This window comes from Bubalus bubalis, chromosome 4 (genome assembly GCF_019923935.1).
Source record: "Bubalus bubalis isolate 160015118507 breed Murrah chromosome 4, NDDB_SH_1, whole genome shotgun sequence".
Classification (NCBI taxonomy): Eukaryota; Metazoa; Chordata; class Mammalia; order Artiodactyla; family Bovidae; genus Bubalus; species Bubalus bubalis.
Genome location: NC_059160.1, coordinates 161,683,838 through 161,709,671, shown reverse-complemented (window position 1 = coordinate 161,709,671; position 25,834 = coordinate 161,683,838). Strand labels below are relative to the sequence as shown.

Genomic DNA, 25,834 nt, shown 5'->3' with positions numbered 1-25,834 from the left:
ATTGGCAGGGCATGTTCTATAGGAAGTTTCAGAATGACCTGAAGGTGGCCCTTTCTTCATTTGAAAAGAGGGAGGGCATAATAAACAACTGGCGAATGGCAACATCACCCAAGCCCCGGAGCTGCCCTTGGAGGTATCTCAAAAAGGAATTCTTGGGGAAATTCTTAGGGAAAGCCTAGGATTTTCTCAGGACAGTCAGCAGAAGGCCCTGTGTTGGATTCCAGATGCAGAGGTGTCAGATTCTGGGTCTGGAGGGTAGAATGTGGGTGTGAATTTGGGTAAGAAAGGAGAAACTGAAGTGCCCATTTCCCATGCCAATTTCTAGCCCAAAGCAGTCCTGGCCTCAAGATAGAGAGAGCCCAGGAGTTAGATAAGAAGTCAGAAGGAGTCTTACACTGAAAAGGACTATTCTGGGTGCTCAAAGTTAGACCTGCCCAAGGTTTTATATGCAAGACCCCAGGGGGAAAAAATGCATCTGAGCACTGGGTTCGAAAGACATTAGAAAGGAACAAAGAAGTTGCCTTCTGCATGCACCCTATTCTGTCCAGCTAATAAGATGCAGTAAGATGGCAGCATCTGGATTTTTGCTGCAAAGCACAGGGCTTGGCACAGACCAAGAGGACCAAATACATGAGGCCTGAAAGGCATGTGTCCAGCTCCTCTGTTAGAATTTGGCAATGTTTGCAATTCACTTCCTGCCACATCGTTATTTGACTCTTAATAAGCAGAGCTGGAAGTAGAAGGCAGGGCATTGTGGCAGGTTCCCCTGCCAACTTAGCAACTCTCCCATCATAGCCTAAGGACTCTCTCCTTAGGCTTGTGTCTGTGTGCAAGCAGAGCGGTAGACTGTTGCTCTGCAAATGGGTGAGCAACCAACTTAATGGATCGATCAATTAATATTTATGGGGCATTGACCATGTGCCAGGCCCAGGAACTAGGCAGCTGGGAATCCAGAACAAGGTAAGTGCATGTTCTTCGGCTTTTTAAATAAACTAGTGTTCAGCTTCCCCTGGGATTTTTATTGGCCTTGTACTTTCCACAATTTATTTTTATAGAGTCTTTTATGTGAAGTATCTCAAAACTGAACAGAGAGAAAGAAGCACACAGAAAAGGCCCACAGCTTCTTCCAAGCTCACAGTCCCCATTGACTCACACTTGGTGCTGGGTGTGAAGAGCACCATCCAAAAATAAACCAGGCTGTAAAGCAGAGGTCTGTACCACGATGGAGCCTGTGGAAGGGTAGTGTGGCGGAAATGATTTTTTTTTTTTTTGGTCAGCGTTGCTTGTTCTTAATTATCTGCTCTTCCCTGTCCCCAAGAAAGGTTTAGAAAACCCTGAACTTGAACATGGGCCTTGGGGGCTGTGAAGACATGACTTTGGGTCCTGAGGTTCTGGGTGCAAGCTGTTTACTGGGACCTGGGAGGCCCTCAAGGGTCCTCTCTGGCTGTGTCTGGAGACTGAGTGGCCATTTGGGCAGTAAATTCTTGCACTTGAAAGGAGCAGATGGGTCTCAGCTCAATGGAGAGCAGAAGTATGCCTGGCCCTCGGAGTCCATCCTGAGGGAGGCCGGGTGCTCAGACCAGGGTCAGGAATGCAGACTGAGGTTCCAGAATCTGCATCACCTCTGTGCTGGTCACTGCTGCTACACTCGTTGAGCTTCCGAGGGATCCACAGTGGACCTGGAACCGAGCGGGATATGGAAAGGTGGTATCTGGGGGCAGCAGGGAGGGGACAACCAAGCTACTCCTCAGTCAGGCTAGAAAGGGGACTTCTCAGTAGCAAAGGAGGGACTTAAATCTTGGCCTGCACTTGTACCTTGTACTATGGTGATAGCAAGACTGCCAAAGAATGGCAGAAATTTTGATGAAAAACTAACTTTATAATTCTTCAAAATTTTCACTGGTGAAAACAGAAGCAGCCTCTTGGGTATGTAACCACTGGGAATAGGATATGGTTTAAGAGAAAGCTGAGGGACAGGATGAGACCTCAGGGACCACTTCCACCAAGTGTTCATTCAGTCTCTATTCAGTGCTTTCCCTACGCCATGGGTGACACCTGTCTCTGTTTCCCCATGACAGCCACATAATACGTAGGAACTCATCAACAGAACATTCTGATTCATCTGTGCTGCTCAGATTTGTGGAATAGTGAAATAGTGATGATGCGCAGCCTTTGGCATTAGACACTATCAGAAACAACAGAAGCATCAAACGGGAGCCCATCTTTTAAGGAGGAATCCTATCCTGAGATTGGAGGAAGCCTTGGCTGCTGAGGGATGGCCAGGCCTCTGGTGGGCAGTAGGTAGCTGTTGTGACTCACCAAGCAGGAAATTGACCCCTATGCCTGGACAGAGGGTGACCTGTTTTACTCAGTCCCAGCTCAGTTCAATGATATGGCTCCCCTGGACCAGGCTGTGGGTTAAGTGAGGCAGGTCTCATCATGCCTTAAGGGAACTAGGTTCACCAGAGTGGCTCTGGTCAGGACCAAATGAAGAGAGGTGCTGTTGTTAGGATAAAACGATTCTGGCTTGTATGTTGAATTCCCCCTACACTGACCACCCTAGCTGAAACTGTCTCATTCGACTTAGCAGCTAAATGACCTCGCATTCTGGCACAGGCTAGTGACTCCTTTTGCAATAGTCTATCCTGTCGGAAGTGCCTAAACCCCACCTGCCTTATCCTGACACTGCAAACCAGCACCCTATCCTGGCTCCTCTCCAACTCAGTAGGAAGCTTAGGGGCAGATGTAAACCAGGCGGTCACCCCCAGAGAACACAGTCGTCAGTGGTTCAGTGGATGTGGGCATAGCTCAGAGAGTTGCTGGCATTGGGAAGGAGCATACACAGGGCAGTGGACCGGGGACCACAGGAAATCTGCCACCGGGTCCTTGGTGATCGCGGCAGTGCTTCGGAAGGCCAGCAGAGGGAAGCACCGCTAGCAGAGGCTCTGGAGCAGGGCGAGGCTCCCTGCGCAGGCCCACGGGAGCCTCCAGGATTGGATGGCACCGCTCTCTCCCCTCCTGAGAGCTCCCGCGTGAACCCAACTGGCAAGGGAGGGGGCTGAGGGCGGGCGGGGCGGTTGGGGCCAGGCTGGGCGGGGTAGATCCAGGTGAGGACAGGTGGTGGGGGCCAGGTGGGACATGGGGAGGGCAGAGGGGCTGCTGCACAGGAGCGTGAGAGGGCGGACTTGGGTCCAGCCAATGGTCTTGAGAGGAAGATGCCACTGGTGCCCACTGAAGAGTGGACTGTGGCCCCAGTCACCGCAGGGAGGTCTTTTGGGCGGGATTCGGGCAGGCAGGCCCTGGGCAAAGTGAGGTCAGAGTCCGCTGAATCCTTGGGGGAAGATAGCCTGGGCCGTGTGATGCCCAGCTGTGCTGTGACATGTGTCATGGGTCCTGTGTGTCGCAGGTTTGGGACAGGAGTCACGTTGGTTCTGTGGTAAAGAAGGGCGTTGAACTCTGGCTGACGAGCACGGAACTGCTATGATTGGTAAGAAGCCATAATCGGGCCTTAGGACACAGTTTCTGCTCCCCGGGCTGGGGAGGTTTGGAGGCCAAGAGCTCCATTCTCACGCAAGGACTAGTGAGGCTTGTAGGACTTAGAAACAGAGTATTAATGCATTTAATTCCACAGATATTTTTGAACACCTCCTGTGTGCTAGGACTTTTCTAGATGAGCAGCGTCCTTGCCTTCATGGAATTATATTCCAGGTGGGAGAGAGCCACTCAAGGCTGAGTTTTGGGCTTTTGCGTTGCTATTTAATGAGATGGGAGAACGCTGTAGGTGGATGGAATCAAAGATTGTTTTGAATATATTATGTTGAGACTCCTAATAGGTTTTCCCCCAACATACAACATATGAACAATATACTTGGAAAGAATTTTACAGTGAATATGCTTACCACCTAGACCCTACTATTAATATTTAGCTATGCTTGTTTTTCATCTCTCCGTCACTCTGTCAATCACCTGGTAGATTTTTTTTTTTTGTGGTAAAACATATGTAATATAAACCACTTAGTCGATTTTTAAGGTGGTATGTCAAATATGCCATTGGAAATTTGAGTCTAAAGTCCTAGGGGATTTTAGGGCTAGAATCGGTCTTTGGAATCATTATCACATAGGTGGGATTTAAATTAAAGGACTAGGTGAGACCACCTAGGTTGGGAGTGTACATAGAGAAGAGGAAGGGAAGCCGGAGGGAGATGGTGGCCATCCACGGTGAATATGCAAGAATAGTTTGGCAATTAAGAGGATTTTCATCATTTTAAGAAGAAAAACTTTGGTAGAATAGAGGGGTCTTAAAGTCAAGTGGAATTTTCTTTTAAGATAGGGGAAACTAGAATATATTTATGTGCCGCTGCTGCTGCTGCTAAGTCACTTCAGTCGTGTCCAACTCTGTGCGACTCCATGGACGGCAGCCCACCAGGCTCCCCCGCCCCTGGGATTCTCCAGGCAAGAACACTGGAGTGGGTTGCCATTTCCTTCTCCAGTGCATGAAAGTGAAAAGTGAAAGTCGCTCAGTCGTGTCCGACTCTGTGTGACTCCATGGACTGCAGCCTACCAGGCTCCGCCATCCCTGGGATTCTCCAGGCAAGAACACTGGAGTGGGTTGCCATTTCCTTCTCCAATGTAGGAAAGTGAAAAGTGAAAGTGAAGTCGTTCAGTTGTGTCCAACTCTTAGTGACCCCATGGACTGCAGCCTTCCAGGCTCCTCCATCCATGGGATTTTCCAGGCAAGAGTACTGGAGTGGAGTGCCATCGCCTTCTCCGCGTTTATGTGCTAGTGGGATTGAATTCATAGAAAGGGGAAAATGATGCAGATGAGAAAGGGGAACGTTTCAGGGGAAGTACTTGAATACCTCAGAAAGGAGACCCCAGTGCTGGTGAGCAGTTGGGTTTGAAATGAATAGGAACATATATTCCATTGTATCTAGAGGGGAAGCTGAGGAAAGTACAGATGCAGACGGGTGGCAGAGGCGCCATCTGTCTATGAAGGCAGCCACCGGCTGAGAGTAAGGGCAGCAGGGGAGAGGAGAAGATGCGTTAGGAGATACCTGTGACATAGCCCTTCTGGAGAGTGGGGAAGTGAACTAAGGGAAATGGAATTGGATTGCTAGGCAGCGCTGAGTGCCTGTTTGAGATGTGTAGTCATGAACTTAAAAGTGAGATTAACCCAGTGGGGTTGTTGGCTTCCTGTGGGTGGGAAAAGTGAAGACTAGGTGAGGTAATACATGGAAAACGTTTAGTACAGTCTCAAGCATATGGTGACTCTTACCTGTTTGAATCCTTACTTTGTTTTTCTTTTGTTTATACAAATGTGACTGAGGAAAGCGACATTTACCACCGGAGGGGAATCTTCTCCTGTGACATATTCTCTAACCAAAGTCCGCCACAGTCTGCAGCTACTTGAAAGTCTAGCTCCTGGTGCGGTTACATTTATACAACTTGATACTTGAGCATGTTTTTCTAAAAAGAGCCAAACTATAGCAAATAGAGCTTTCCATTTCCAGACCAACTCATAACCTTGGACTGGAGGGGCTGGGGGTTTTCCTCAGTGACAGTTTAAGATTTTGTGACTATCTATTATTACTTGTTTTATTGGCTCTGGTGTAATGGGAATCCACAGATCTAAGATCAGCAGGGAAAATGTTCAGCCTCATAGGTTGTAATTTCTCCCTGACTGCTTGGGCTGTATTATGATACAGATAATAATAATGGCTGACCCTGACAGCTCTTAAAAGTGCCGGGCACTGTTTAGAAGCACATTATATGCATAGTCTTGTTGAATTGTCACCTCAACTCAACGAGGCAGGTACTATTATTATCTCTATTTTTCAGATGCAAAAGTAGGCTCAGAGGCGTTAAGTAACTTGCCCTAGGTACACATGGTCTGATATCCAGTTTCTGCTGCAGATTTCAACTTTTTTTTTTCTAAGAACTTAGGCATCACTCATCTATACCATAGTAGTGGAGTAGACAAGATAATGGACTGAAGCAGGTTGACTGGATTCAGAAACTGCCACCCACTAGCTATGTGACTTTGGGCAAAATATATATATATATATATATATATATATATATATATTTTATGAACAAATGTGTATTTTAAATTTTATAACAACGAAACAAAAACAGACACAACACCTTCCTCTGGAAAGGCCAACTTAAACTGCAATGTAATTAACAAAAGTCCTTAATCCATAAATAAACCTTTCAGTTCAGTTCAGTCGCTCAGTCATGTCCAACGCTTTGCAACCCCATGCATCACAGCACACCAGGCCTCCCTGTCTATCACCAACTCCCGGAGTTCACTCAGACTCATGTTTAACCTCTGTTCCTTTTTATCCATGAAATAAAAATAATACCTACATATAGGGTTCCTGTGAGGATCACACGAATTAATATACTTACTAAACCTAAATTAATGCCTGGTAGTGCAGCCATGGTGGTGTGTGTACTGACTGACACCCCTAAAATCATTTTCTGAGGTTTCTGCTGCTGGATTTAGGTTGAGTTTGAAAATGCTCTTAACTCAGGGATCATCTTTGTTTTCCCTACTTTTATGACCTCTCTGAGGGAAGCAAACATATCAGTTTTCTTCTCAGTGCAGAAAACAACTTTGATTTCATTCAGATTCATCTGACCAGTGATATTCATTTAATTTGTCCTGGCATTGCAATACCATTTAGAGGGAAATAAAGCTTAGGGAGTAGTGTGATTCCACTTTGTCCTTACCAGATCAGCAGCCTCTTACAGGGGTTTGGTTAGAAGGGACAATGGACTATATAGCTAGCGCTGGGCACAGTGTATGGTAAACGATTGGGTCAAGGGGTACCCCATGAACATGTTCTGAAAAGATCTGTAACATCAAGACCTACTGTGATGTGTCACTTCATCTGCTGACTTAAAGCCACTGGCTTGGCACAGGAGGCCAGTGAAAGTCCTAAAGGATGTTTTCTGGTGGACAACAGGAGACTGAATGCAAGGCATAAAGTAATGGTTCCCAGTGGGTCTGCACCAGAATAACTGGGGGAGTTTAATGAAGCTTTGCAAAATGATAGGCTTTACATCCACAGATTCTGAATCAGTAAGTCATGATGGTGTTCTGGACTCAATCTGTTTTTTAAGAGCTCCCTGAATGACTCTTACGTGCAGTTAGCATGGGATATCATTAATGCAAATGAGTGCTTTTCAGTCCTGTGTTTTAAAATCACTGTTGAGTTAAACTTTTTTAAAAATATTGATGTTCTAGACTCACCCCAGAGATTCTAAGTCACTTGACTTGGGCCAAGTCTGGACATTTGGTATTGATATTTAAAAAAAAAAAAGTCTTCTTAGGTAATTAACTTAGAGCCAGGTTTGAGAATCACATGGCTTCAGACATCATCTTAGCAGGAGAATAAAAAAAGTTTGTATTTCTAAATCTACCCAATGCAGATGTTCAATTTAATAATCAAGTAAGAAAGAAAAATACGAATTGATGATTGTTGTCGTTCAGTTGCTGCGTCATGTCTGACTCTTTGCGACCCCATGGATGGCAGCCCACTAGGCTTCCCTGTGCTTCACCATCTCCCGAAGTTTGCTAAAACTCACATCCATTGAGCTGGTGATGCCATCGCACCACCACATCCTCTGTTGCCCCTTCTCCTCCTGCCCTCAGTCTTTCCCAGCAACAGGGTCTTTTCTAATGAGTTGACTCTTCACATCAGGTAGTCAAAGTATTGGAACTTCAGCTTCAGCATCAATCCTTCCAAAAATTATTCAGGGTTGATTTCCTTTAGGATTGACTGGTTTGATCTCCTTGCAGTCCAAGTAACTCTCAAGAGTCTTCTTCAGCACCACAGTTTGAAAGCAGCAATTCTTAAGCGCTCAACCTTCTTTATGGTCTAACTTTCACATCCATATATGACTGCTGGAAAAACCATAGCTTTGACTATACGGACCTTTGTTGGCAAAGTGATGTTAGCTGCTTTTTAATATTGCTGCTTAGGTTTTTCATAGTTTTTCTTCCAAGGAACAAGTGTCTTTAACTTCATGGCTTCAGGCACTGTCTGAAATAAGTTAATGAGTGCATTAGCATTTCTCACTGGGCAGTGACGATTTCATCAAGTTTTCCCTGGGGAGGAGAATTATCACTTACTGAGAACTTTATCTGTAGTCTTAGTTTTAGACAGTGACTCCGGGAAGTGTGTATTATTTCCACTTTGTAGGTGAGAATTTTGGGGCAAAGGGAAGTTAAGTGACTGGTCCCAGATTTACACCCAGATGCAGGCAGCTCTGTGGTTTAGGCTCCGTTTCCTCAGTGGTTCCCAACTTGATCTGGTGTAGGGATCGGCACTTTGCAAAGCTCTCCAGGTAATTCTGACAGGCAGCTGAAGTTAACGGCCTCTGCATGGAGCCTTCTGGTGGTCTAACTTCATCTTCTTTTATAACAGCATGTTGTCCTCTGTGCACTGTGACTGGCTCCTTCCCCCACAAGTTCACTTATCTTAGTGTCCTTTCTTTTCTTTCCTGCCTCTTAATAAATATGTTTTGAGTGCCCAGTTTGTGCCATCTTTCTTGGTGCGGAGATGTCAAAAATGGTAACAAGACTGACCAAGTCACCAGCCTCATGGTCCTTATATTGACTGAGATACACAGTAAACATATAAGCAGATAAATTTTGACTTATTCCATACATACGTAAGCAAATTTTAAGGTAATGACAAGTGCTTCTAAGAAAAATAAACAGGGTAATAAGTGATCCAGGCAGCAGTAATGAGCATTCCAGTTGCTTCACATTGTTGCCAAAACTACTTTATATTGGTTTGTGTGCATATGTTTCATTTCAGCCATTCTAAAAATAGGTATGTGGTGATATCTTAGTATTGTTTTCTTTTGCATTTTTCTGATGGCCAATGGTGATGAGCATCTTTTCATCTGTTTGTGTACCATTTGTATTTTTCCTTTGTAAAAAAAAATTTTTTTTTGAAATTTTTTGCCCGTTTGAAAAAACATTGGGTTGATTTTCTTTTTGAGTTGTAAAACTTTTTGTATGTTTGGGATATGTTCTTTTTCTAAAATTCCCCTCTTTTCTTTACAATGCTTTTACTAGAATTGCCTTTAACATCTGTATTTATATTTTTAATTTTAAATAATTAAATTGTTTTTTTTTTTTTTTTTTTGACCATGCCACACATCATGTATGACCTGGTTCCCTGACAAGGAATCGAACCCAGGTACCCTGCATTGGGAGCGTGGAGTCTTAGCCACTGGACTACCAGGGAAATCCCTAACATTTGTATTTGCATCAATAGTGTTTTTAAGGCAATCTAAGTTCTTTCTGCACCTCAGAACTCTTCCATCTTCTACCCATTACCTAATTCTACATTTTTACATAACTAATACATCAGCACAACATTCTGGTGCCAGAATATATATTAGTTTCCTAGGTTTTCCATAACAGAGTACTACAAACTGGATGATTTAAAAAAGGAAAAATGCATTCTTTCACATTTGGAGGCAAAATTCTGAAATTAAGTTGTCAGCAAGCCTTTCTGGCTTTAAAGTCTCTATGAGAGAATCTTTCCTTGCCTCGCTCTTTTCATAATTGCCAGTAATCTTTGAGTTCCTTGGTTTGTAGACATTTGACTCCAATTTTTGCCTGTTATTGCGTGGATTTCTTCCTCTGTATCTGTGTCCAAATTTCACTTGTCTTTTAAGGATATCAGTCATTGGGTTAGAAACTCATCCTCACTTGGTTATACCTGGAAATGCCCTATAAATTCACATTCACGGATGCTGGAGGTTAGGACTTTAAAATAGCTCTTTAAAGGACACAGTCACATAGGAGAAATCTAGATGACCTTGGTTTTGGCAATGAATTTTTTAGACACAACACCAAAAGATAGAAGAAAAAACTTACAAACTGGACTTTATTAAAATTAAAAATTTCTGTGAAAGATATTGTTAAGAAAATAAAGATAAGTTGTACACTAGGAGAAAATGTTTGCAAAACACATATCTGATAAAGGCCAATGGCACCCCACTCCAATACTCTTGCCTGGAGAATCCCATGGACGGAGGAGCCTGGTAGGCTGCAGTCCATGGGGTCGCGAAGAGTTGGACATGACTGAGAGACTTCCCTTTCACTTTTCACTTTCATGCATTGGAGAAGGAAATGGCAACCCACTCCATTGTTCTTGCCTGGAGAATTCCAGGGACGGGAGAGCCTGGTGGGCTGCCATCTATGGGGTTGCACAGAGTCGGACACGACTGAAGTGACTTAGCAGCATAGAGTTGGAATCATACGGCCAATCTGGAATCATACCTTTTCAGACTGGCCTTTTTCCCAGAGCAGCATTCACTTAAGATTCCTCCATATCTATTTCTGGCTAGATAGCTTATTTCTTTTTATCACTGAGTAATATTTCATTTGGATATACCATAGTTTATCCATTCCACTGTTGAATTACATCTTGATTACTTCCAGTTTTTGCTGATTATGAATAAACCAACTATATTCATTTGAATGCATGTTTTTGTGTGGATATACTTGCAGATCAATTGGGTAAATAACTAGGAGAACAATTGCTGGATCATATGGCAATACTATTTTAAGCTTTATAAGGATCTGCTAGTTTTCTAGAGTGACTGTACCATTTTGTATTCTCAGCAGTGAATCCACATTCTTGCCAGCATTTAATATTGTCACGTTTTTGAATTTTAACCATTCTGATAGTTAGCTCTTAACATCTTATTGTAGTTTTATTTTGCAGTTCTCTAGTGGTGATGGACAGGGAGGCCTGGCATACTGCGATTCATGGGGTTGCAAAGAGTCGGACACGACTGAGTGACTGAACTGAACTGAACGGAGTGACATATGCTGTTGAGCATCTTTTCATATGCTTGTTTGCCATTTGTACCTTTTTTTTTTTTTTGCCATACCGAGTGTCATGTGGGGTCTTAGTTTCCTGACTGGGGGTCGAACCTGTGCCCCCTGAAGTGGAAGCATGGACTCTTAAGCGCTGGACTGCCAGGGAATCCCCTGCCATCTGAACATATTCTTGGGTGGAGTGTCAGTTTAGCTTTTTTTCCCTATTTTAAAATTGGTTTGTTTTCTTATTGATTTTTACAAAAATACTTGTTTATTTATCCCACTCCTGGGCATATATCTGGAGAAAACTTTTAATTTGAAAAGATACATACATATCAGTGTTCATAGCAGCATTATTTACAATAACCAAGACATGGAAGCACCTAAGTGTCCACTGACAGATGAATGGATAAAAAAGATACGGTATATATAAACAATGGACTGCTGTTCAGACATAAGAAAGAATGAAATAATGCCATTTTCAGCAACATGGATGGACCTAAAGATTATCACGTTAAGTCAGACAAAGACAAATATATAATGTCACTTGTTTGTGGAATCTAAAATATACAGATGAACTTATTTATAAAACAGAAACAAACTCACAGACATAGACAACAAATTTATGGTTACCAAAGGGGTAACCATAAGGCAGGGATAAATTAGGAGTTTAACAGATACAAACTACTATATATAAAATGGGCTTCCCTGGTGGCTCAGATGGTAAAGAATCTGCCTGTAATGTGGGAGACCTGGGTTCATTCCCTGTGTTGGGAAGATCTCCTGGAGGAGGGCATGGCAACCTGCTCCAGCATTCTTGCCTGGAGAATCCCCATGGACAGAGGAGCTTGGTGAGCTACAGTCCATGGGGTTGCAAAGAGTTTGACATGACTGAGCGACTGAGCACAGTGCAGCATTTATAAAATAGATAAGCGACAAGCTTCTATGGTATAGCACAGAAAACTATACTCAAATCCTGTAAGAAGCTGAAATGGGAAACACTGTGTGTGTGTGTGTGTGTTTATATCATTGAATCACTTTGGTGTATACCAGAAACTAACACAATGTTGTAAATCAACCATACTTCAAAACTTTTAGAAGATTGTATCATTTAAAATATTCTCAGTCATATATTTGGGAGGCAGAGGCTTGGGCATCGTTCTTGGTGGGTTTTATTTAACAATAAGATGTTTGACTTTTCAGTGCTATTTCCAGAGGAGGCTCACCACTTACGCCCAGCGCCTCAGTGCCCGTCACAAGGCCACTGCTGCCCTTTTATTATTGTTTGGCCTTACGGCACGTGAGATCTTAGTTCCCTGACCAGGAATCAAACCCACGTCTGCTGCTTTAGAAATGTAGAGTCTTAACCACTGAACTTCTAGGGAAGTCCTGATGTCCTTTTAAAAAGAAGAAATCTACCCCCCCTTCATAAAAGTAGAATTTTCAAAAAATTTAAAATGTAACTCACTAAAATTTGAAATGAAACCGTGTTAAGGATTTTATTCAGTTTATTTATTAGTGAAGCAGCCGGGAAGGTGACAAAGGTGGTCCTGAGAACATTTCGAGGCTCTAGGTTTTATACGTATTCTGAACAAATGTCAGAGTGAGACTGCTGGGTCGGATTTTAAAAGCCTGGTCTATGTCCAACAGGGCGATAAATTATAATCTTTGGTATTATCTTTCTTTATCCAGACGGAAATTATTTGTATCCCTACAGGATGAAGATTTATAGGTTAACACGTATTCTTACTAAGTCTAGGACTTTTAATCAACAGTAAATAATGAGTTGTACAAAGTACAATCCCTTTATATTATTAAATAATCCTTGGGAGGGCCTTTTAAACACCATTCTCGTATAACGTTAGAAGGACATGCCACCTATGATTTTGCCTTACTTCCATGTTTTAAATAATCATTCTTAACATACTGTATCATAAAGTTTTAAAATATATGTTTCAAAATAATAACTTTTAGGTTCAGTTATAGTAACCTTATTTCTGTAGTGGAATGGTAAAGAATCTGCCTGCAGTGCAGAAGATGAGTTTGATCTCTGGGTCGGGAAGATCCCCTGGCTTAGGAAATGGCAGCTCACTCTAGTATTCTACAGAGGAGCCTGGCAGGTTATGGTTCACGGGCTGGCAAAGAGTCAGACATGACTTAGCAATTAACAGTTTCACTTTATTTCATTGGCAAGTAAACTATAAGTCTCCAGACCAAAACAAAACAAAACCCTCTAAATTTTAACCAATAGGAACAATATAACATCATCTTACAGGCCTACTATGGCAAAGATCAGAAGAGAAAAAAATGTTTATCCTATGTGAGGGCTGTTTTATAGGTTGAAAATGAACTAACTCCTTGAAGACAGGCTCTGAACTTAATTTTTATCCTTCAATAATGAGTCCCCAGCACCTAATTCAGAATAAGTCTGGCATAAAAGAATTAATTCGCTGAATCAGTTCAGTTCAGTCATTCAGTCGTGTCCGACTCTTTGCGACCCCAGGGGCTGCAGCATGCCAGGCTTCCATGTCCATCACCAACTCCTGGAGCTTACTCAAACTCATGTCCATCGATTGAGTCAGTGATGCCATCCAACCATCTCATCCTCTGTTGTCCCCTTCTCCTCCCGGCCTTCAATTTGCTGAATAACAGTGACTAAATAAATGAGTAATAATATGTTAAAACTGTGGGAACTCGAGTTGTCTAAAATTCCTTTACGTTGTATGTTTGACCAGGTGAAAAACAATTGTGTGCCAGCCCCAGGATATTAATTAGACTGTCTATGTAACTCTCAGAACGCAAGGCTCAGTACCTGGAGAAGCCTTTCACCCATCTCTTTTGGGAATGACGGCATGTCTTCACCGGAAAATGCTACAGCAGCGTCTGGTAGGTTCTTAGGCACTGTGCGCTGTGGCGGGTGCGGGAGCAGGAGAGTCAGGGCAGTGCTCCTCAGACTGCGAATATGTATGAACCACCTGCGAATGTGTTAACCTGCACATTCTGATCCACTGGGTCTGCGGTGGGGCCCAAGATTCTGCATCTCTTAACAAGCCACCGTGCTGGGAATAGCAAAGATTAGACTCTTGTGTTTTATTTTACTCTGATTACATAATGTTTATTTCTGATTGTAGGTGTAATATATATGTATTACAGAAATACCTATGTACTTTAGAAAGTATATAAAAGCACAGAAACACAAAAAAGAGGATTTTGTGTATAATACTAACGCAGTGTTTTGATTAGATGCTGACTGTCCCCAGCCGACCCATGTTGTCACTGTCGTGCACGCCTCACACATTAGTAGCTTGCCGTCAGTTTCCAACATTTCTCCTGTACCTTTTTTCACTCCTTCCTTGTTCAGCTTAGCCCTTGGTTGCTCTTCTACGCTGCCTCCCTGTAATCGGTGTGGGTGCTGCTCCCTCCAGCTAGAGGTTTAAGCCAGAGCTCTACAATGGGCGTTCCCTGCCAGGCTGCCGCTCTAGCCTTGCAGGTCTGACTCCAGAAGTATTCTGGTCCTGTTTGCAATCTGAAAGGCCTGGAGGCCGCTTTCTTTCTCATTGTGATATTAGTTATCCATAACATGTATGTTGTTTCCAGTTTTTGTTCCCTTTGACTATAAATACTATTATTGATTTATTAATAATATTTATAGATTTTGTTCTTTTGTTGAATTATTTCTTTAGGATGTGTGCTAAGTCGCTTCAGTCATGTCCAACTCTTTGCAGTCCCACGGACTGTAGCCTGTTAGGCTCCTTTGTCCATGGGATTCTCCAGGCAGAAATACTGGCGTGGGTCACCATGCCCTCCTCAAGGGGATCTTCCTGACCCAGGGATCGAACCCGCATCTCTTATGTCTCCTGCATTGGCAGGCAGGTTCTTTACCACTAGCCCCACCTGGGAAGCCCAATTTATTCTTTAGGATAAATTCTCCAGATGGGGATTCTTGAGCTAATGGATCTGAATTTTGTATCACTTTTTATTATTAGAAGAGTTTAAATCACATTACCAGCAATATACTGGTTATACTATAATCTCACCAGATTTGGTGTTATCATAGCAAAAAGAATTGTGGTTAATTTACTTGTTTTGAAATGATGCCTTGAGCTTCCTTTAATTTACATTGCTGTGTTTACTGTCCAGGATTATTTATTTCCTTTCGTGTAACCGGATTTTTAAAAAAATCTGCTTGATACTTTTCCCATTTTAAGCTAACTGTGCACTAACCATTCTATCAATTATCTTCTGACCTTCTATTCGAGAACCTGATGAAATTTAAATTTTAAAGGAATCTTTTAAAATATAATTTGACTCACCTTCTTTCCTATTACATCCTACGCACTCCACGACTTTGTTTTAGCATCTGGGCAAAGGACAAAAAACAGTATACAAAGAATATTTGTCATTAATTTTCTTAAGACACTTGCAAATTAATATGCAAGTGACCCAACTGGGTGTGCTTTCTTGAAAGAAATTAAAGTAAAATTAACAATTATCGTAGTTTATTGGTAGAACTTTTCAGATTCTGAATGTATTTTTCTATATTCAAAAAGAACTACATAATGTTATAGTAATTTATAGTTTTATTCTTTCCACTTAGTGAATTGTCTCTTTTCTCAAGGAAAGAGGATGCTTTGTAAAATTGAAAAGTTAAACATACGGATGAATTTAAAATCCAAAATAAGAGACGAAGCAAGAGCCAAACTACGTTATTATTTTTAAACTTTTTACTGGAGTATAGCTGATTTACAACATTGTGTAGTTTCAGGTGTGCAGCAAAGTGCATCAGTTAATACGTACATCCGTTCTTTTTTAGATTCTTTTCCCGTATGGGCCATTACATAGTACTGAGTGGGGTTCCCCATGCTATGCAGGAGGTCTTTATTAGTTATCTATTTTATATGTAGTAGTCTGTATGTGTCAGTCTCAATCTTCCAATTTACGTCTTCCCCCCACTCATCTCCAGGTAACCATAAGTTTGTTTTCTACATGCTCTACTTCTGTTTTGTAGATAAGTTCACTTTCACCCTTTTTTTAGATTCCACATATAAGCAATATCATATGATATTTGTCTTTCTCTGTCTAACATCACTCAGTATGATGGTTTCTAGGTCCTTCCATGTTGCTACAAATGGCATTATTTTGTCCTTTTTTATGGCTGGTAATAGACATCCTGGAATGTGAAGTCAAGTGGGCCTTAGAAAGCATCACTACGAACAAAGCTAGTGGAGGTGATGGAATTCCAGTTGAACTATTTCAAATCCTGAAAGATGATGCTGTGAAAGTGCTGCACTCAATATACCAGCAAATTTGGAAAACTAAGCAGTGGCCACAGGACTGGAAAAGGTCAGTTTTCATTCCAATTCCAAAGAAAGGTAATGCCAAAGAATGCTCAAACTACTGCACAATTGCACTCATCTCACACGCTAGTAAAGTAATGCTCAAAATTCTCCAATCCAGGCTTCAACAATATGTGAACCGTGAACTTCCAGATGTTCAAGCTGGATTTAGAAAAGGCAGAGGAACCAGAGATCAATTTGCCAACCTCTGCTGGATCATGAAAAAAGCAAGAGAGTTCCAGAAAAACATCTATTTCTGCTTTATTGACTATGCCAAAGCCTTTGACTGTGTGGATCACAATCAACTGTGGGAAATTCTGAAAGAGATGGGAATACCAGACCACCTGATCTGCCTCTTGAGAAGCCTATATGCAGGTCAGGAAGCAACAGTTCGAACTGGACATGGAACAACAGACTGGTTCCAAATAGGAAAAGGAGTTCGTCAAGGCTGTATATTGTCACCCTGCTTATTTAACTTATATGCAGAGTACATCATGGGAAACGCTGGGCTGGAAGAAGCACAAGCTGGAATCAAGATTGTTGGGAGAAATATCAATTACCTCAGATATGCAGATGACACCACCCTTATGGCAGAAAGTGAAGAGGAACTCAAAAGCCTCTTGATGAAAGTGAAAGAGGAGAGTGAAAAAGTTGGCTTAAAGCTCAACATTCAGAAAACTAAGATCATGGCATCTGGTTCATCATTTCATGGGAAATAGATGGAGAAACAGTGGAAACAGTGTCAGACTTTATTTTTCTGGGCTCCAAAATCACTGTAGATGGTGACTGCAGCCATGAAATTAAAAGACGCTTACTCCTTGGAAGGAAAGTTATGACCAACCTAGACAGCATTTTAAAAAGCAGAGACATTACTTTGCCAACAAAGGTCCATCTAGTCAAGGCTATGGTTTTTCCAGTGGTCATGTATGGATATGAGATTTGGACGGTGAAGAAAGCTGAGCGCCGAAGAATTGATGCTTTTCAACTGTGGTGTTGGAGAAGACTCTTGAGAGTCCCTTGGACTGCAAGGAGATCCAACCAGTCCATTCTGAAGGAGATCAGACCTGGGATTTCTTTGGAAGGAATGATGCTAAAGCTGAAACTCCAGTACTTTGGCCACCTCATGCGAAGAGTTGACTCATTGGAAAAGACTCTGATGCTGGGAGGGATTGGGGGCAGGAGGAGAAGGGGACGACAGAGGATGAGATGGCTGGATGGCATCGCCAACTTGATGGACATGAGTTTGAGTGAACTCCGGGAGTTGGTGATGGACAGGGAGGCCTGGTGACTTCCCTTTCACTTTTCACTTTCATGCTTTGGAAAAGGAAATGGCAACCCACTCCAGTGTTCTTGCCTGGAGAATCCCGGGGACGGGGGAGCTTGGTGGGCTTCGGTCTATGGGGTCACACAGAGTCGGACACGACTGAAGCGACTTAGCAGTAGCATATATCAGTATGGACTCGTGCATATGTATTTTATAATTTATATTATAATCTAGTTATGTTATTTACTTTGTTCAAAATGTTCCAGTTTGGGCCCTTGGGAGCTCTTTCAGGTTGACTCCTGTGTCTCTTTGACATAACCCATCCTTTTGTTTTCCGAGCTTTTAATGACTTGACTGCATGATAAGATACTCCAGGCTTATCTTACAGAATCTGAAGGTTGTTGTCACATGTACTTTTGTGCTATTTTCTGGTTGTGAATAAGTTTTTCAGCACTGAATCCCTCATGGGCCGAAGTGAAAGTCAGTGGTAGGTTATTCTAATTTTCATTTCTTTATTAACTGATGGTGGACAGTTTTTCATACATTTATTAGTCTTTAAGTATTCTTCTTCTATGAATTGCCTGTTAATAATTCTTCTAGACATTTTTTCCATGTAACTGACCTCTGTTGCACTTGAAGCTCCTTCTTAGGTTTGAAGAGCTCAGTGCTGTTTAAATCTGGATGTGAGGCAGTGGTGGCGGCGATATCCAATGGCAAGGGCTTTAGGGAGCAGGCGCAATGTTAACATTCATTATCAGGAGTGTTAGCCTTGTATCCCACAGCAGTCAGAGGACCCTATCTTATTGCTCAGTTTTTTTTTTAGTGGTTAAAAGAGTTTCCCAGAGGACATGAGGTAAATTTTCTCTATTCTCAAATCAGTAATAGTTGCTTTCTCTTCTTATTGAATTTTAAGAGTTCTTTATATATCCTAGATAAATTTCGTCATCAGTTATATCATTTTCCCCTAGTAAATGCTTATTTTTTGATACTATCTTTTGATATTCAAATATCAGTTTTTTCTTATATAAACTCTGCTTTCATGATTCCAAAATCTGTCTCTACTCTGAAATAATAAAAATAGTCTCTTTTCTTTTGTATATTTTGATTTTTGATCTTATGCAGTGAGGAAGGGATATGATCTTTCTTTTATGGTAGGTAAACCAATTGTCCCAGCCTCATTTATTTTATTTTATTTTTCTGGTGTGCAGCCTATACTTTATTTTTTTATTTTAGTTGGAGGCTAATTACTTTACAATATTGTGGTGGTTTTGCCATACATTCACATGAATCAGCCATGGGTGTATATGTGTTCCCCATCCTGACCCTCCCTCCCACCTCCCTCCCCATCCTATCTCTCAGGATCATCCCAGTGCACCAGCCCTGAGCACCCTGCCTCATGCATGGATTTCTGTGTGTTAATTTTATATCCTGCAACTTTACTGTATTCATCGATTAGCTCTAGTAATTTTCTGGTGGAGTCTTTGGGGTTTTTCTATGTAGAGGGTCATGTCATCTGCATACAGTGAGAGTTTTACTTCTTCTTTTCCAATCTGGATTCCTTTTATCTCTTTTTATACTCTGATTGCTGTGGCCAAAACTTCCAAAACTATGTTGGATAGTAGTGGTGAGAATGGGCACCCTTGTCTTGTTCCTGACTTTAGGGCAAATGCTTTCAATTTTTCACCATTGAGGATAATTTTGCTGTGGGTTTATCATATGTGGCTTTTATTATGTTGCTTCTATGCCTGCTTTCCGGAGGGTTTTTGTCATAAATGGATATTGAATTTTGTCAAAGGCTTTCTCTGCATCTATTGAGATAATCATACAGTTTTTATCTTTTAATTTGTTAATGTGGTGTATCACATTGATTGATTTGCAGACACTGAAGAATCCTTGCATCCCTGGGATAAAGCCCACTTGGTCATATGTATGATCTTTTTAATATGTTGTGGGATTCTGTTTGCTAGAATTTTGTTAAGGATTTTGCATCTATGTTCATCAGTGATATTGGCCTGTAGTTTTCTTTTTTTGTGGAATCTTTGTTTGGTTTTGGTATTAGGGTGATGGTGGCCTCAGAATGAGTTTGGAAGTTTACCTTCCTCTGCAATTTTCTGGAAAAGTTTGAGTAGGATAGGTGTTAGCTCTTCTCTAAATTTTTGGTAGAATTCAGCTGTGAAGTCATCTGGTCCTGGGCTTTTGTTTGTTGGAAGATTTCTGATTATGGTTTTGATTTCTGTGCTTGTGATGGGTCTGTTAAGATTTTCTATTTCTTCCTGGTTCAGTTTTGGAAAGTTATACTTTTCTAAGAATTTGTCCATTTCTTCCAAGTTGTCCATTTTATTGGCATATAGTTGCTGCTAATAGTCTCTTACGATCCTTTGCATTTCTGTGTTGTCCCCATTTATTTTGGTACTTTCCCCACTCTAATCTGCACTGCCATTGTTATCAAATGGCAGATGCTCTTACATGCTCAAGACTGTTTTTGAATCTCAGTTCCCTTATATTGACCTGCTTTCCCATCCTTACACCAATTCACACTGTTTTGATGACTTTAGTTTATAATAAGTATTGGTATCTTATAGGGCAAACACACCCAGTCTGTTCTCCTTTTCCAGAATTGTTTTTCCTGTTCTTAGATTTCTGTTTCTGAGTTTGTTTACACACACACACATACATACACGCAAATACCTCCACACATACTACTTGAATATTTATCAGATTTGCATTGAATCTGCGGTTTAATTTGGAGGGTACTTACCATTATTATGATAGGAGTTTTCATTTGTATGAAATATAGGTTATTAATTCTATTTTTGTAACTTAACAAAATTTTGCTATTTTCACTATATATTTTTGGTTTGGTCTACTTCTAGTTACTTTGTATTTTTATTGCTATTGTGAATGACACATTTTCCTTTGTTGCAGTATCTGGTTGTTGGCCTATGAATGATCCTAATTTATTGATCTCATGTCAACTCTTCTGTCAGACTTTCTTATTATTACTAGTATTTGACCTTGGAGTCTCTTTAATTTTCTATGTAGACAATTACAATATTTGCAGATAACAATTTACTTGCTTTTCCCCCAGTCATTATGTCTTTAATGTTAAGTAAGTAGTAGACTTTCTTATATTTTCTTTAAAACAATGAGAATGTGTCTAAAGTTTTGCCATTAAGGATAATGTTGGTTCAGTATTTTGATCAGATAAAACTTGTCTATAAATTAAAGAAGTTTTCTTCTGTTTCTACCTTGAAATACTATTGAATTTTTCATATGATTTTTTTTGTGTTCAGATGATAATAGGATTTCTGTCCTTTCTTTTGTCAACATTTGTTAATATGCCAGTTTGCATTGACAGATTTTTGTGAAACTGGGCATACTTTGAATTCTTGAGATAAATCTTCATCTATGCATTTTTTCTACTGCATCATTTAGTAGTATTTTATTTGGGACTTTTGCAGCTATGTTCATTTTTGAATTTGGCTTATAATTTTTCTTACTTGTATTTTACATGCATTGTTTTCATGTCAGGATTTGCTCACCTTTTAATATAAATGAAATAACAGTACTTAAAATTTTTGTTAAAACAGTTTCCATAAGAAAGAGATTTTTGTTCATTCGAAATTTGATAAAATATCATCTGGGGATCTGTTTGGGTCCAGATTCCTTTTTCCTCCAGGGTGTGAGACTTTTTATTATTGGTTTAACTTTCTAAATAGTTATACTATTCAGACTTTCTGTATGTTCTTGAGTAGATTTTGATAATTTATAATTTTATAAAAGTTTCCATTTAATCAAGTTTGTCTAATTGAATTTTCTTCTTAGTTCTTAAAATGATAGTTGGATTTGTGATTGTGCTTTTTTTTTTTCATTTTTGCTATTATAAGGTGTAGTGAAACAAGTTTGTATATTTTTAAGTCTTTGATTTCAGAGAAACAACTTTTGATTTTGTTGATTATTCTGTTATGTTAGCTTATTTTCTATGTGTTATTTTTCTTTATGAATCTTTCTGTTTTGCAAGATTTCCTTAGTTATTCTTGGCCTTTGTGATTGAATACAAAACACATTTTTGTCATTTATTCTGTCTTTTAAAAACTGTTTTTCCAACTATACATTTCCCCTTTAAACACTTCCTTAGCTACTTCACATTAGTTTTAATATGTTGTGTTTCATTGATATTTCTTAATATATACTTAGAAAATTAATTCATGTTATAGTTCATAATTTCTATTTGATTTCCTTTTTTGACACATTCAGAAATGCATTTTTCCATTTCTACAGTACTTGTTAACTATGCTTTACTTTTTATCGTTGATTTTTTAATATGCTATGTTATAAATTTCTCAATCATAACGTTTAAGTTTACTGTGATATAAGAAACAGTACTCTGAGTGCTCAGTTCTAAGATCAGAGAAAAATAACTCCCTTGGTTTCTATGAAAGATTCTGTGGAGTGAAATTAACAGATAATTACCAAAAATCTTAAAATAAAGCCAACAGTGAGTTTCCTAGGGATTATTCATATGACATTCTTCAATAAAGTCTAAGACAACTTTCTATGTACACTAACATATTTTTGATTTATTATTAACAATACAAAATGTAAAAAGGAGACTTATATAAGACACTATTCTTTATCTAAGAAATAGACTCTGAAACACAGAAGAATTGAATTCTATAGATCCCAATGCACAGGTTCTGTAGGTGCTATATATTTAGAATTTTCCTGAAGAGTACTTTACTGAGTAATATGGAAGCAGGAACAAAGAGACTGCTCAAAAATCCACTTTCTGAGGAAAATCCTAGAGGTAGGATCATGTTTGCTAAGTTATTTTTTCAAAGCAAGGAGAAAAGTGATTAATACAGGAGATTAAGATGAGGTGACTCTAAAATGGAAAAGTGGATGAAAGTTCCCCTCATGTAACTTGACTTTTCTCACTAAGTGTCAACCTGTCCTCTGTAACCCGTTACATTTAATCAGTTCTTTCCTTTTCTTTGTTCAGGAGAAGATCAGAAAGGAAAGGACTCTGATATGAAAAACCTGAATGTACCTTTGCCTGTGTCACCTCATGACGACCTTCCCTCGTCAAGTCATGACGACCTGCATTCATCAAGTTGTGAAGACCTGCATTACTCATCATGTCATGACCACCTGCATTCATCGAGTCAGGAGACCACACCTAGACCAGTGAATCATAAGGTAAACCTGGAAGGAGAGGGATCTCTGCTAGTTGGCTGTGTCGTTGTTCAGTTACCCGGTCATGTCTGACTCTTTGCCACCCCATGGGCTGCAGCACAGCAGGCCTTCCTGTCCCTCACCATCTCCTGAAGTTTGCCCAGGTTCATGTCATTGCATGAGTGATGCCAGCAGCCGTCTCATCCTTTGACACCTCTTCTGCCGTGCTAGATCTTTCCCAGCATCAGGGACTTTCCCAATGAGTCAGCTGTTCCCATGAGATGACCAGAATACTGGAGTTTCGGCTTTAGCGTCAGTCCTTCCAACGAGTATTCAGGGTTGATTTGATCTTGCTGTTCAAGGGACTCTCAGGAGTCTTCTCCAGCACCACAGTTTGAAGGCATCAGTTCTTCAGCGCTCCGCCTTATTTGTGCTCTCACACAGTCCAGCTCTCACAACCATATGTGACTATTGGAAAAACCATAGCCTTGACTAGACGACCTTTGTTGTCAAAGTAATGTCTCTGCTTTTTAATATGCTGTCTAGGTTGGTCATAGCTTTTCTTCAAGGAGCAAGTGTCTTTTAATTTCATGGCTGTGTCATCATCTGCAGTGATTTTGGAGCTCAAGAAAATAAAGTCTGTCACTGTTTCCATTGTTTACCCTATTTGTCATGAAGTGATGGGACCAGATGCTGTGATCTTAGTTTTTTGAATGTTGAGTTTTAAGCCAGCTTTTTCACTCTCCTCTTTCACTTTCATCAAGAGGCTCTTTAGTTCCTCTTTGCTTTCTGCCATAAGGGTAGGGTCATCTGCATATCTGAGGTTATTCATATTTCTCCCAGCAGTCCTGATTCCAGCTTGTGCTTTATCCAGCCCGACATTTCTCATGATGTACTCTGCATATAAGTTAAATAAGGAGGGTGACAGTATACAGCCTTGATGTACTCCTTTCCCAATTTGGAACCAGTCCATTGTTCCATGTCTGGTTCTAACTGTTGCTTCTTGACCTGCATACAGGTTCCTCAGGAAGCAAGTAAGGTGGTCTGGTATTCCCATATCCATAAGAATTTTCCAGTTTGTTGTGATCCACACAGTCAAAGGATTTGGCATAGTCAATAAAGCAGAAGTAGATGGTTTTCTGGAATTTTCTTGCTTTTCTGTGATCCAATGGATGTTGGCAATTTGATCTCTGGTTCCTCTGCCTTTTCTAAATTCAGCTTGAACATTTGGAAGTTCTCAGTTCATGTACTGTTGAAGCCTGGCTTGGAGAATTTTGAGCATTACTCTGCTAGCGTGTGAGATGAGTCCAATTGTGTGGTAGTTTGAGCATGCTTTGGCATTGCCTTTCTTAGGGATTGGAATGAAAACTGACCTTTTCCAGTCTTGTGGCCACTGCTGCATTCTCCAAATTTGCTGGCATATTGAGTGCAGTACTTTCACAGCATCATCTTTTAGGATTTTAATCAGCTCACCTGGAATTCCATCACCTCCACTAGCTTTATTCGCAGTGATGTTTCCTCAGACCCACTTGACTTCAGACTCCAGGATGTCTGGCTTTAGGCGAGTGATCACACCATCACGGTTATCTGGGTCACTAGATCTTTTCTGTATAGTTCTTCTGTGTAGTCTTGCCACCTTTTCTTAACACCTTCTGCTTCTGTTAGGTCCATACCGTTTCTGTCCTTTACGAAAAGGGAAATGCATTTTCATCTTGTGGGTGCCTTGCCCTTTTTTCTTATCTGATCTATTGGAGCTTTGGGACTTCAATCATGTTGCTGTCCTCATATTCACTTCCAGTAGGTTCCAGAATTAATAGAGATAAAAATCAGTGCCCAGAGCAGGAACTGTCTCCCCAACTTTCCCAATTTGGTTGCCACTGCCACCCAGGGCTGACAGGTGTGTTTCTGCTTTGAAAAAAATCATTGTGGCTTGATTGTTCTCTCGTGTAGAAGTCTGTCCATTCCTCTGTGACATGTAGGATGGCCACATCAAAGCAGCCATCCCATTTGTGGCTGGCAGTCTTTCTCAGTGTAATCCACGGTTCTCAGTTCCGCTGTTGATACTTTTCTCTGATCTGAATGATTTTCTACTTGGAGAAGTATTTGGAAGTGAGAAACTTCATGGACTGTCTCGAGTAGATCCTTTACATAACCATACTTGACTGCCTTCTAGAACTGAGTATATCTTATTTTTTAAATTTTTTCAAAGTTATCTATTTAGAGAAAATGTATATGATTTTTTTTTGAGTAACTGAGTATATTTTATAGTTTGGATTTTTCCTCTGTATTTTATGACTTGACTTTTCTAGAATGAGTTATGATACTTTTTAAAGTTTCCTTTTAGAAAAGAATATCTTAGAATACTTCCGGGTGTTTTTAGAATATGTTGTGAAAACCAGCTAGTTTTATTAGAATTTGCCTTGCTTACATTTCATGAATTAATTTGGTGTTATAGTCAGTTGATAGCCTTTCAGTTATGATGCTGTCCCTAGGAATTGTCTAGACTTCATAGACTTCTGTGTTGATGATTAGATTTAGTAGATAGATAAATAAATTTTTATTCCAACACTCATTTTAAAGGTGAAAAAACTAAGTCCTAGGGAGCTGAAATGATTTTTCTGTGATCATACAGCTCTTCAAGTCACATAAAAAAGACTAGAAACCAGGCTTCAATCTCTTAGCTGACTATTTTCAAATTTCACTCATAAATCTTTGGCATATGTAGTGCAGAACAGTTAACTTAGGCTCCTTGGAAAAATGTATACAATCTTTTCTTTGATATTAATTTGACAAAAAGAGCACTCTCCAAAAAGACCTGGCATCTTGATAATTTAAAATATTTCTCTTTGTGCCTTCTTGGCATTGTTAACCAAATCACATTTCATTCCATCAGAGACATGTTAGAGTCCTGAGTGAGCCTTATTTGAATTACAGCTATGTAGAACAGTTTGCTTCTTTGATAAATATAATCTAGTTTATTTTGAAGCATGGCTTGAAGTATATCTCAGGTTTAAATTATGGTAGGACTTCTCATTCAGTTGATGTCACTTTTTCTTAGCAAATGAGTTGTATACAAATGGTTTTTTAGCATGTCTTTTTGGAGATGGGAGGGATCTTGTCAAAGAGTAAGCATGGCCCCATTTCTTTTTTGCATATCCTTTTCTTGTGGATGGTCTTGATCCCTGTCTTGTGTACAATGTCACA

The 25,834-nt window shown here is 40.4% G+C and overlaps 1 protein-coding gene across 4 annotated transcripts in view; it reads left to right on the top strand.

Annotated features, from left to right (window-relative positions):
• Positions 1-751: 751 nt before the first annotated feature.
• Positions 752-25,834, top strand: part of PTPN20 (protein tyrosine phosphatase non-receptor type 20) — a 66,525-nt gene continuing 41,442 nt past the window's right edge. For 2 of the 4 annotated variants that reach the window (XM_044942397.1, XM_044942399.1), the window contains exons 1-3: positions 752-960; positions 13,591-13,741; positions 22,458-22,654. In XM_044942397.1, the coding sequence (XP_044798332.1) occupies positions 13,708-13,741; positions 22,458-22,654 (231 nt within the window). In that variant the 5' untranslated portion in view covers positions 752-960; positions 13,591-13,707. Of the gene's footprint in view, positions 961-3,130; positions 3,488-13,590; positions 13,742-22,457; positions 22,655-25,834 lie in introns of those variants that run through there. The other 2 variants (XM_025284891.2, XM_044942398.1) reach the window with 2 other exon arrangements.